This window comes from Primulina eburnea, chromosome 6 (genome assembly GCF_022965805.1).
Source record: "Primulina eburnea isolate SZY01 chromosome 6, ASM2296580v1, whole genome shotgun sequence".
NCBI classification, from domain to species: domain Eukaryota; kingdom Viridiplantae; phylum Streptophyta; class Magnoliopsida; order Lamiales; family Gesneriaceae; genus Primulina; species Primulina eburnea.
The window spans coordinates 6,273,665-6,286,445 of NC_133106.1; the positions used below are offsets into that span (position 1 = coordinate 6,273,665).

The 12,781-nt window shown below is 39.0% G+C and overlaps 1 protein-coding gene across 1 annotated transcript; it reads right to left on the bottom strand.

The window, feature by feature from the left end:
* Positions 1-1,667: 1,667 nt before the first annotated feature.
* On the bottom strand, positions 1,668-12,464 carry LOC140835293 (uncharacterized). The gene is made up of 3 exons (XM_073200784.1): positions 12,147-12,464; positions 2,445-2,835; positions 1,668-2,341 (listed from the first exon to the last, which is right to left on the bottom strand). Exons 1-3 carry the CDS (start codon positions 12,462-12,464, stop codon positions 1,668-1,670), a joined length of 1,383 nt encoding a protein of 460 aa, XP_073056885.1.
* Positions 12,465-12,781: the final 317 nt, after the last annotated feature.

Sequence of the window (12,781 nt, forward strand, 5' to 3'; positions counted from 1 at the left end):
AATATCCTTCTTCATACCTGGCCACCAGAAAAGTCGACGAAGATCTTGGTACATCTTGGTATTACCTGGATGAATCGAATATGGTGCGGTATGCGCCTCAATCAAAATATCTCGTCGAATATCATCACCGATAGGAACACATATTCTACCTCTGAAGGTCACCAACCCATCACTGTTAAAAAAAACTCGGAATTTTCTTTCAGTTCAGCCTTAGATCTCATTTCCAACAATTGCTTATCATGCTGCTGTCCAACTTTAATTCTGTCATTCAAAGTAGGGCGAATCACCAAAGCTGAAAGTCGAGCTATCGTACCTTTCTCGACCAAGGCGATCTCATTCCTTTGCAAGTCCAACCATAAAGGTTTTTGAATCATAGAACTCAACACAACTCCTGACTTCCGACTCAGTGCATCTGCAACTACATTCGCTTTTCCAGGATGGTAACTGATAGTGCAATCATAATCCTTAACAAGTTCCAACCATCTCCTCTGACGCATGTTCAATTCCTTTTGAGTAAACAGATATTTAAGGCTTTTATGATCTGAGAAAATCTCACACTTTACTCCATACAAATACTGCCGCCATATCTTCAAAGCGAATACCACAGCTGCCAACTCAAGATCGTGAGTCGGATAATTCTTTTCATAATCCTTCAGCTGACGGGAAGCATAAGCAATTACCTTACCACGCTGCATCAATACAGCACCAAGTCCCTTCTTAGAAGCATCAGTGAACACTACAAAGTCTTCAAGTCCTTCAGGAAGTGACAACACTGGAGCCGATGTCAATTTATCCTTCAACTCTTGAAAACTTTGTTGACACTCATTTGTCCATTCAAATTTAACTGTCTTTCTTGTCAATGTGGTCAACGGCAGGGCTATCTTTGAGAAATCAGCGATGAAATGACGATAGTAACCTGCTAAACCAAGAAAACTTCTTACCTCAGCCACTATCATAGGAATAGGCCACTTCTTCACTGATTCTATCTTTGTTGGATCCACGGTAATCCCATCTTTAGAAATGATATGGCCTAGAAAAGTCACTTGGTCCAACCAAAACTCGCACTTCTTTAACTTGGCATATAAATTGTTATCCCTCAATTGCTGCAGCACAGTTCTCAAATGTTCTCGATGAAGTTCTCGAGTCTTCGAATAAACCAAAATATCATCAATAAATACAATGACGAAACTGTCCAAAGAAGACTGGAAGACTCTATTCATAAGATCCATAAAAACTGACGGTGCATTCGTTAACCCGAAAGACATAATCAAAAATTCATAATGACCATACCTAGTTCGAAAAGCAGTCTTAGGTATGTCGTCTTCTTTCACTTTCAATTGGTGATAACCCGATCGCAAATCAATCTTGGAAAATACTGTTGCCCCTTGCAATTGGTCAAAAAGATCATCAATTTGGGGCAAAGGATACTTGTTCTTAATTGTAACTTTGTTGATCTCTCGGTAGTCAATACACAAACGTAGTGACCCATCTTTCTTTTTCACAAACAATACGGGTGCTCCCCAAGGTGAAGAACTCGGTCGAATAAAGCCCTTATCTAACAGTTCTTGCAATTGGTTCTTTAATTCTTTCATTTCAGTCGGTGCCATTCGATAAGGGTCTTTAGAAATAGGAGCAGTAACAGGTACAACATCAATGACAAACTCGACTTATCTATCGGGTGGCAACCCCGGCACATCATCGGCAAAGACATCCGAATACTCTCGAACAACATCAATATCATTCACATCCACATTATATTCCTTACTCACATCCATCACTGACGTCAGAAATCCATGACAACCCTTAACCAACATCTTATTCACCTTCAAGCAAGAAATAAAAGAAGTGCCAAGCGAAGTACCTGAACCCTTGAAGACATTGATGTCACCTTCTTCTGTTGGAAATCGCACCATCTTCTCAACACAATCTATCACTGCACGATACGATGATAGCCAATCCATACCCAAAATCACATCAAACTCAATCATAGGAATGACAATAAGATCAGCAAACAAAATTCTCTCATTCACTAGAATAGGACAAGCTCTAATCACACTTGTTGGGCAAATCACATCTCCCGAGGGAAGCATAATAGTAAACTGGAGAGGTTCAAATATAGGTGCAATACCCAACGATCTCATGAAAATTTCAGACATAAAAGAATGTGTAGCTCCAGTATCAATTAAAGTAAGGGCTACATTGCCTGAAATCTGAATAGTACCTGATATAACCGAGGTATCCGGATTAACATCCTCCTTAGTCAAAGAGGATGCGCCATTGGACTTGTCCTCGGCCTGAAGATTGGGTGCAGTTGATGGAAATGTGACCTGCACCTCCACATCTGTAACATTTGTTGCTCCCTACGAGACATTCACCCTTGTGGGGCTTGTTGCATTTGGAACATAAAGGCCTATTCGTCTCAGACTGAACTGCAGGAGCTTTACCTCGATGTTCTTCTTTTCCTTTGCCTTTGTATCCCCCTTTAAAACTTTGATTCGAAACTTGATTCTTTTGATTGAAGTTTTGCCTTCTCAATTGTCTTTCCTTCTCAATCTCTTTCTCATCCTGTTCCGCTAAAAGAGCTTTCTCCACGATCTCCTTGTACGTTGCGGCCTTAGACATTCTGACATCCCTCCTGAGCTCGGCTCTCAAGCCTCTCATGAAGTGTTCCCCTCGATCTTTGTCATTCGAAGCAATGAAAGGAACAAACAAGCAACCTTCTTCAAACTTCAAAATATAATCATTCACATTCAAGTTGCCCTGGTTTAGTTCCAAGAACTCCTTCACTTTCCGAGTCTTGACATCCGTGGAGAAATATTTGTCATAAAATAGCTCCTTGAACTCATTCCATTTAAGGGTTTCAACTGAAAGCGGACCGGTTACGGTGGCCGGAAACGCAACGGAAGCAAAAATTTTCGATTTTTAAGCCAAAATTCGGCCACCACATGTTCTTGTGTAATATTTACAAAAACAAAAACACCATTCATAGGATGATAAGAAAATATACCTATCAACTTTAAAAGTTGATGTTGGCTCCAACTTTGTTGTCAAACAACAAAGCTCTTCAAGGCATGAAGATCTACAAGCTCCTCCTCCAAATCCTTGAAAAATTTCCTTCAAATTAGGCCCACCACCAACTAGATAAATCCCCTCTTAATTTGCACTAGAAAATTAAGAGGATTTTTCAAAGAGAAAACTTTTATTCTCCAACACTTGAAGAACAAAAGAGAGAAGAAAAATTTGAGAGAAAAGGAAGGGAAATTTCGGCCAAGGTGAGATACAAGAATGAGGGAGTGAAGTCTAGACTTGGGTGTAGGAAAAGTGGAAAAATTGTTCCCCATGCCATGCATTATTTTATTAAAAAGTATTCAAAGTCTCTTCACCTCCCAAGCATGCAAACCCTAGCATGTCATGCATATATTATATGGTTTCTAACACATTAAAAACCATGGACTAAATTTTAATTATCTCAAACACATTTGAGATTAATTAAATACTACTTGAATTTATTCAAGTCCCACTAGTTAAATAATTATTTTAATTGAGCTCTACAAGACTCAATATTATTTAATTAATTCAACACTTGAATTAATTTAATTATTTAGACTCTACTAGGTCCACTAGTGTTTAATTAATTCAACACTTGAATTAATTTAATTTAGTCCACAATAATGTTTATGAAAATCACAATTTTCAACTACATTATTTACTTGGCCAAATTTTAATCTTAGGAACACTTCCATAAATTAAAATTTATGTTTCTCTCTTAGAAGTCATACTTCTATTTTTATTTATGCTTATAAACACATTTATAAGCCGTTCAACACATTGAACAATTTTTTTTACTTCTCATCGGGATTTACAAAGCTAGTACTTGTGTGGCCCTCAATGGTTCATTGATACAACTAGCCGTGGGTTCACATCTCTATGTGATTCGGACTAAACATGTCCTTATACGAGCATACCCCAATTGCCCCATTCTTACTTATCAACTCCTTGATAGTAAGAACGTCAGAACTCAAGTCTGATAGTACCCAACCAATCACGTTAAACGCCTAGCAGCATCGCTTACGTGATTCCCTAGGTATCACATGATAGTGCCTGCAAGAACCATTCAATTATGGTTAGCGTACAGTACGGTCCCTTCAACTCATATATCCCGATCGATTCGACAACCATTGGTTTATCGAGAGTTGTCAATGAATCGATACTATGTGTCATGTCGTAGTTGCATCGATGGTGTAATCTATGAAACCCCTTTCATAATTACAACCATACTCTGGCCAGAGATTTCGATCTACATACACATGATAACACATAGGATATCCATACCCAAAGGTAAGCGGTGAATCCCCGACTACAATGCATCGACTCCTATGTGTTTCGACAGAACACCCAACCTTGCCACCTGATGACCCCATGAGAGTCGGTAAACAAGTCAAAGTGTAATTCTAGCACATAGAGTCTCAATGTTGTCTCGGGTCATAAGGACTAATTCTGTACAACCATAAACCAGGACTTTTCCACTCGATAAGTGAGAACCACTTGGAAATTCCTTTTATGGAGGGTTGTTCAGTGCACTCTACAAGGAGCACCTATCTGCATGTTCGGACATCACAATGTCCCCTACCAATGAAACATGGTACTCATATCGCAGATACTAGTCTCTAACTCGAGCGGCCTATATCCTTCTTAGTGGCGGCTGAATCGACTAGGAACCGTTTAGAATATACAGTATTACAAATATGAGTTTCATGATACTCATCATATGAGCATCTCATATTCTTTCTACTATTTGTATATTCAAGGGCTTTATCTATGCAGCTAGCATGGGTATACAGATAAAGATTTGCCAAAGTAATAATTTCAAATATTATTAAAATAAAGACTGCTTATACATAGAGTTTCATTGTGAACACTCGGCCAACACTTGGCTCGACGGGCACCTACTCTAACAATCTCCCACTTGCACTAGAGCCAACTACCCATATGCTTAAAACCCATTGATTCGCGATGCTTGTCGAATAATAGTCCAGGTAAAGGCTTAGCTAGTGGATCAACAACATAATCTGCGGAGCCGACTTTGTCAATAGACACTACTCTTCATTCCACAATCTCTCCGAGGATGTGGTACTTTCTCAATACTAGTTTGGATTTCTGATGAGACCTTGGCTCCTTTGCTTGAGCTATAGCTCCCGTGTTGTCACACAACACCGGGATAGGAGCAATTCCATTAGGAATGACGTCCAACTCTTGGACGAAATTCCTTATCCAAACAGCCTCTCTTGCTGCATCTGATGCAGCAATGTATTCGGCCTCTGTGCTGGAATCCGTAGTATTGTCTTGCTTGGAACTCTTCCAAGAGACAGCAGCACCTTTGAGCATGAATACAAACTTAGAGGTTGACTTCGAGTCATCGATATCGCTTTGGAAGCCAGAGTCGGTATAGCCTTCCAATTTCAGTTCTCCACCCCATAGACCAAGAACAACTTATTGGTCCTTCTCAACAACTTGAGGATGTCTTTCACAGCTTTCTAGTTGTGGAAGACCGGGGTTCGATTGATATCTTTTCACTACACATAGTGAAAACGCCACGTCAGGACGTGTAGATATCATCCCATACATGATGTTACCAATTGCCGAAGCATACGGAATGCATGTCATCGTCACTATCTCTGCATCAGTCTCAGGAGACAGACTTGGATAGGGACACGCCATGACACACTGGTAGATGTCCTCTCATGGACTCATCCATCGAGAACTGCTTCACGATGGTATCAATGTATGTGGACTGGGTGAGACCAAGCCATCTTTTCGATCTATCTCAATAGATCTGTATCCCAATACAAAAGATGCTTCACCCAAGTCCTTCATCGAGAACTTACTCGCTAACCATATCTTAGTTGATTGCAACATTCCTACATCATTCCCAATGAGTAGAATGTCATCAACATAAAGCACCAGGAATGTCACAACACTCCCACTGACCTTCTTATACACATAAGGTTCCTCAGGATTCTTAGTAAATCAAACTATTTGATTGTACTGTCGAATCTGAGGTTCCAACTCCTTGATGCCTACTTTAGATCATAAATAGATCTATGAAGTTTACATACCATATGCTCACTTCCGATAGATGTAAACCCTTCAGGTTTAGACATGTAAATAACTTTCTTAAAATCCCCATTTAAGAAAGTTTGTCTTGACATCCATCTGCCATATCTCATAGTCATACTATGCAGCTATGGCTAATAAAATCCTTATGGACTTGAACATTGCGATTGGGAAAAGGTTTCCTCAAAGTCAACTCCTTGTCTTTGAGTACATCCTTTTGCCACCAATCGCGCCTTGAAGGTCAACACCTTCCCATCCTCCCCAAGTCCCTGTAGGAACAGTTCCCACAGGTGGATCCACAAGATCCTACACTTGGTTCGAATGCATGGAATTCAACTCAGATTCCATTTCTTCAAGTCACTTGGATGAATTGGCATCAGATAACGCTTCCTTGAAGGTCCATGGATCACATCCATGGTTAGGCTCATCATGGCCTTCTTCAAGAAGCTGACCATACCTCATAGGTGGTCTCGAGACTTTCTCGTATCTGCTAGGAGCTTGTATCTCCTCTCTTGGCTCATCGGGTGTGGGTTCTATAATTGTGGGTTTCTCTCGAACCTCTTCGAGTTCTATCATCTGCCTTTTTCTATCCAATAGAAAAATCCCTTTCCAAAAAGGTTGCATTCCTAGAAACAAACACTTTTGTTTCTTGGGGATGATAGAAATGATATCCAACTTAATTCCTTGGATATCCCACAAAGTAACACAAAATGGATCAACAATCCAATTTATCTCCCACTTACCTGCTTCACATAAGCAGGGCTCCCCATATTCTAAGATAAGAATATTTGGGAGGCTTACCCATCCATATCTCATATGGTATCTGCCTTTGAATGGACATTTAGTAGAATATCTTTTACTTTTAAGTTATAGTGATCGTTTTCAAGTTCTCAAGTACCAATTAAACATTCATTCTTGTAAATGTTGCAAACACCTTTGCTAAATAAACAAGAATATCCATTTTTATCACAATAGAAATGGAAACAATGTTTTACACCAAACAGGTACAAACAAAACATCTCTTAAAATTAACTTAAAGTCATTGTTCAATAATAAGTAAACATCCTTAATAGCCTTGGCAGCAACTCTTGCTCCATTGCCCATCCTCAAGAAGGTCACACCTTCCTTAAGCTTCCTACTTCTTCCCATCACCTGTAACCCATTACAGAGATGTGAGTCACAACCGGTATCTAATACCCAAGAAGTAGAGTTAATTAAAATGTTTACTTAAATTTAGAACATACCGTTTCCAGAACACTTCTGGGCAAGATATTCTTTGCAATTACGCCTCCAATGTCCAGGCTTCTTGCAGTGATGACATACATCATCAGTCTTGTCAGCCTTAACTGGTCTGGCTGCCTCAACGGGATTCGGAGATTGCCTCATCAAGGGCACGTTCTTCTTGGGACGTTGGAAAGAACTCTTCTTTCCCTTCCCATGTGGATCAATCTTCGTACCAGATGAAGAACCCACATAAAGAACCAACTTCTCTTTCTTGATGGTGGATTCAAACGTAACAAGCATGTTTATCAACTCCTCAAGGGTCGGTTCCATCTTGTTCATGTTGAAATTCACCACAAAAGGATCAAATGAGCTAGGCAGTGATAACAGCAACACGTCGGTGGTCAACTCCGAAGGCAAGATCAGATCCATGCCAACGAGCTTGTCCACGAGCCCGATCACCTTTAGGCCATGCTCATGGACCGAGGTCCCATCTCGCATGCGCAAAGTGATCAGCTCCTTGACGGTAGCATGCCTAAGAGGTCGTGTTTGCTCACCAAAGAGCTCTTTGAGATGCAAATGAATGTCAGCAGCACTCTTTGCACCCTCAAAACGCCTCTGTAGCTCATCGTTCATAGAAGTCAGCATATAACACCTGGCTATCAAGTCATGGTCACACCATTCCTTGTAAGCCTGCAATTCCTCAGGAGTGCAGTCAGTCGGAGCCTCAACAGGGGGCGACTGAGTCAGTGTATATGTTACCCTTTCCGAATTCAATACTATTTTCAAATTTCTTAGCCAAGTGAGGTAATTAGGTCCAGTTAATATGTGTTTATCGAGTATTACAGATATCGAATTGCGCATCGAAGACATTGTCAATTTGTACTGAAAAGTAAAACAGATAAATGTTGATGACTATTTTAAATATTTAGTAAGATATGAAGTTTGGACTTTTACTTCATAAATATTTGCTCCCACTGTTTTGACATCTTTCACTACCCTCTAGTGAAAACGGGAAACTCCTTTCCTCAGTAGGTACGTAAGGTCCAATTAGCGAATTGTGATCCCGAATAATATCAGCCAATCACAATTCCTAAAAGGTAGTTTCCAATTGCATCACAATGCAACCCTCCACGTAAACTTTTGTCTCACGTTTGATTAGGACCCAATAATATGACGTCGTTCATCTTCACGTGTCAAGCCTTACCCATCGATGTTGAACCTTAATGGACGGTCTCCATGAGTTCCCTCAATAATATGAGCCGAAATCATGGGAGTTCCACGTAGTTCACATCACCATGTCAATGGATGTCACAGCTTTCCGGCACTCGAGGCTCCCCCAATAATATGAGCCGAGCCCCGAGTACGGGTAGCGTTCATCATGCACCCATTGTCGATGGAAGACAAGGAAATTATAAACAAATTTATAATTCCCCTTTTCGGGCTTGATATTAATTTTGAATCTTATTCAAAATGAGGGTTTTTAATTTTGAAAGGTCTCATCATTAATTTTATTTTAAAAGCTCGCCATGTTTGATCGTATGTTTGCCGGATTCATGCAACTTTGTTATTATAATAATAATAACGCACATACTCATTATTTATAACATATCATGCATATATTATAAATAGAAAACAGTACAAGGATGATCAATTGCCCCAACTCTAATGGCCCGTGTGAGCCAAACACGGGCCTAGGTCCAATCCTAGGGTAAATGCACGGGATGCAATGCAACTATATTATTACATTAGCATCCAATATTACATGTCTTCGATCTTCATAATCACCAAGGCCACCATCTTCCAATCTTGATCTTCCCCTATTCTAATATTTACAAATAAATATCCATGGCACATAGGGATACATCTCATGGGGTGGGAACGGGCCATAAACCAAGCCCACTTTAAAAATTGATAATTATTACAATCATACAACACAAATATCCTAGCATACACCTAGCAAATTGGGCTTGGGCTTTTGATCATCCTTCATGCATAATATCACATATCATACACCATCAATTAATTATCACTATAATTAATTGATCCAATATTATATATCTTGATCCAATCACTAACCGCCACAATTATAAATTAAATTAACAAAGTATACAAACACCTTTGTCTACTTTCAAATTAATTTATTTATAATCGAATTTCTTGTAAATCACAATTTACTATAAATAATTAAAGTCCCACTTCAATTATTTATTTTATGAGAAAATATGTGCAACAATTGTAAATTTAAACTTAAGGGCCCAAAACTCATTTTTCACCAAAAATACTTTGCCCATTTAAATTTCACAAAATATGTTGACCATCCAATGGCCCAACATCTCAAGGCCCATGACACTTGGATTAACCAAAACACTTTTGGAAACCCTAGCCGTCATCGCCATCGCCGGAGCTCCGTCGCCGGATTCCGGCGACAACAAAAAATTTTTTTTTTTTTATTTTAAAAACTGAACATTCCGGGCAGCCCGTGCTGCCCGAAAAACCTTTTTTTTTTTTTTTGTTTTTCTTCAAAAATTTCGGCCTTCACCATACATGCACCAAAAATTTCTCAAGCGGTTAGAAATCGATCTCAACATAATATTACGTAAATATTACACAAAATCCGTAACCTTAGCTCTGATACCACTTGAAAGCGGACCGGTTACGGTGGTCGGAAACGCAACGGAAGCAAAAATTTTCGATTTTTAAGCCAAAATTCGGCCACCACATGTTCTTGTGTAATATTTACAAAAACAAAAACACCATTCATAGGATGATAAGAAAATATACCTATCAACTTTAAAAGTTGATGTTGGCTCCAACTTTGTTGTCAAACAACAAAGCTCTTCAAGGCATGAAGATCTACAAGCTCCTCCTCCAAATCCTTGAAAAATTTCCTTCAAATTAGGCCCACCACCAACTAGATAAATCCCCTCTTAATTTGCACTAGAAAATTAAGAGGATTTTTCAAAGAGAAGACTTTTATTCTCCAACACTTGAAGAACAAAAGAGAGAAGAAAAATTTGAGAGAAAAGGAAGGGAAATTTCGGCCAAGGTGAGATACAAGAATGAGGGAGTGAAGTCTAGACTTGGGTGTGGGAAAAGTGGAAAAATTGTTCCCCATGCCATGCATTATTTTATTAAAAAGTATTCAAAGTCTCTTCACCTCCCAAGCATGCAAACCCTAGCATGTCATGCATATATTATATGGTTTCTAACACATTAAAAACCATGGACTAAATTTTAATTATCTCAAACACATTTGAGATTAATTAAATACTACTTGAATTTATTCAAGTCCCACTAGTTAAATAATTATTTTAATTGAGCTCTACAAGACTCAATATTATTTAATTAATTCAACACTTGAATTAATTTAATTATTTAGACTCTACTAGGTCTACTAGTGTTTAATTAATTCAACACTTGAATTAATTTAATTTAGTCCACAATAATGTTTATGAAAATCACAATTTTCAACTACATTATTTACTTGGCCAAATTTTAATCTTAGGAACACTTCCATAAATTAAAATTTATGTTTCTCTCTTAGAAGTCATACTTCTATTTTTATTTATGCTTATAAACACATTTATAAGCCGTTCAACACATTGAACAATTTTTTTTACTTCTCATCGGGATTTACAAAGCTAGTACTTGTGTGGCCCTCAATGGTTCATTGATACAACTAGCCGTGGGTTCACATCTCTATGTGATTCGGACTAAACATGTCCTTATACGAGCATACCCCAATTGCCCCATTCTTACTTATCAACTCCTTGATAGTAAGAACGTCAGAACTCAAGTCTGATAGTACCCAACCAATCACGTTAAACGCCTAGCAGCATCGCTTACGTGATTCCCTAGGTATCACATGATAGTGCCTGCAAGAACCATTCAATTATGGTTAGCGTACAGTACGGTCCCTTCAACTCATATATCCCGATCGATTCGACAACCATTGGTTTATCGAGAGTTGTCAATGAATCGATACTATGTGTCATGTCGTAGTTGCATCGATGGTGTAATCTATGAAACCCCTTTCATAATTACAACCATACTCTGGCCAGAGATTTCGATCTACATACACATGATAACACATAGGATATCCATACCCAAAGGTAAGCGGTGAATCCCCGACTACAATGCATCGACTCCTATGTGTTTCGACAGAACACCCAACCTTGCCACCTGATGACCCCATGAGAGTCGGTAAACAAGTCAAAGTGTAATTCTAGCACATAGAGTCTCAATGTTGTCTCGGGTCATAAGGACTAATTCTGTACAACCATAAACCAGGACTTTTCCACTCGATAAGTGAGAACCACTTGGAAAGTCCTTTTATGGAGGGTTGTTCAGTGCACTCTACAAGGAGCACCTATCTGCATGTTCGGACATCACAATGTCCCCTACCAATGAAACATGGTACTCACATCGCAGATACTAGTCTCTAACTCGAGCGGCCTATATCCTTCTTAGTGGCGGCTGAATCGACTAGGAACCGTTTAGAATATACAGTATTACAAATATGAGTTTCATGATACTCATCATATGAGCATCTCATATTCTTTCTACTATTTGTATATTCAAGGGCTTTATCTATGCAGCTAGCATGGGTATACAGATAAAGATTTGCCAAAGTAATAATTTCAAATATTATTAAAATAAAGACTGCTTATACATAGAGTTTCATTGTGAACACTCGGCCAACACTTGGCTAGACGGGCACCTACTCTAACATGAACATTGACAGTTACCTTCGTGGCCTCCCACCAAATGCGCGCAGTCTTGGTCAGAAGAAACACTGCACAACTAACTCGATCATTATCTTCAAAGTTTAGATAGTCAAAGATTGCTTCAATAGCTTTAACCCATTCCATAGCTGCAAGAGGATCCGCACCTCCCACGAACTCAGGTGGATTCATTCTTTTAAATCTGTCATAAGCTCCCTCTGAACTGGGCTCCTGCCTCACAAGGCCTCTACCTCTCCCTTGATCTGGGTTCTGCAATCTCAATAACTGTTGGATCTGTTCTCCATGAACTTTGGCTTGCTCCTTGAGCAACTTACTAAACTCACCAACAACTCGAGATGAGGAACTATCTTCTTCCTCTACAACTTTCCTCTTAGGTGGCATCTCCTACATTGCATCTTAGTTTAAAATCATTTGAAATCATATATATATACCTTAAGAAATACATACCATCATATCATTACATCAATGAGATGCAGAAGTATACATACCGAAGTGTCGCAAACAGAAGAAGTCATGTGCCAATCCATTGTTCCGAGAACCATGGCTCTGATACCACTAAATGTGACACCTTGACCCGTTTTAAAAGAAATAGACTCTATAATGCGGAAGCCTTAAAAAAAATAAAGACTTGGAGGAAATATGAACTTTAAAAAAATTTGACAAAGTTTACCCCGTAAAGAGTTACTAACCGGCCACAA

Coding starts and splice junctions, on each gene's coding strand:
- LOC140835293 (XM_073200784.1), bottom strand. CDS start 12,464: ATGCCACCTAAGAGGAAAGTTGTAGAGGAAGAAGATAGTTCCTCATCT. Junction 2,836..12,146: donor ACTTTGAAGATAATGATCGA/GTTAGTTGTGCA, acceptor AATGAGTTCAAG/GAGCTATTTTATGACAAATA. Junction 2,342..2,444: donor AGGAAAAGAAGAACATCGAG/GTAAAGCTCCTG, acceptor CAAATGTTACAG/ATGTGGAGGTGCAGGTCACA.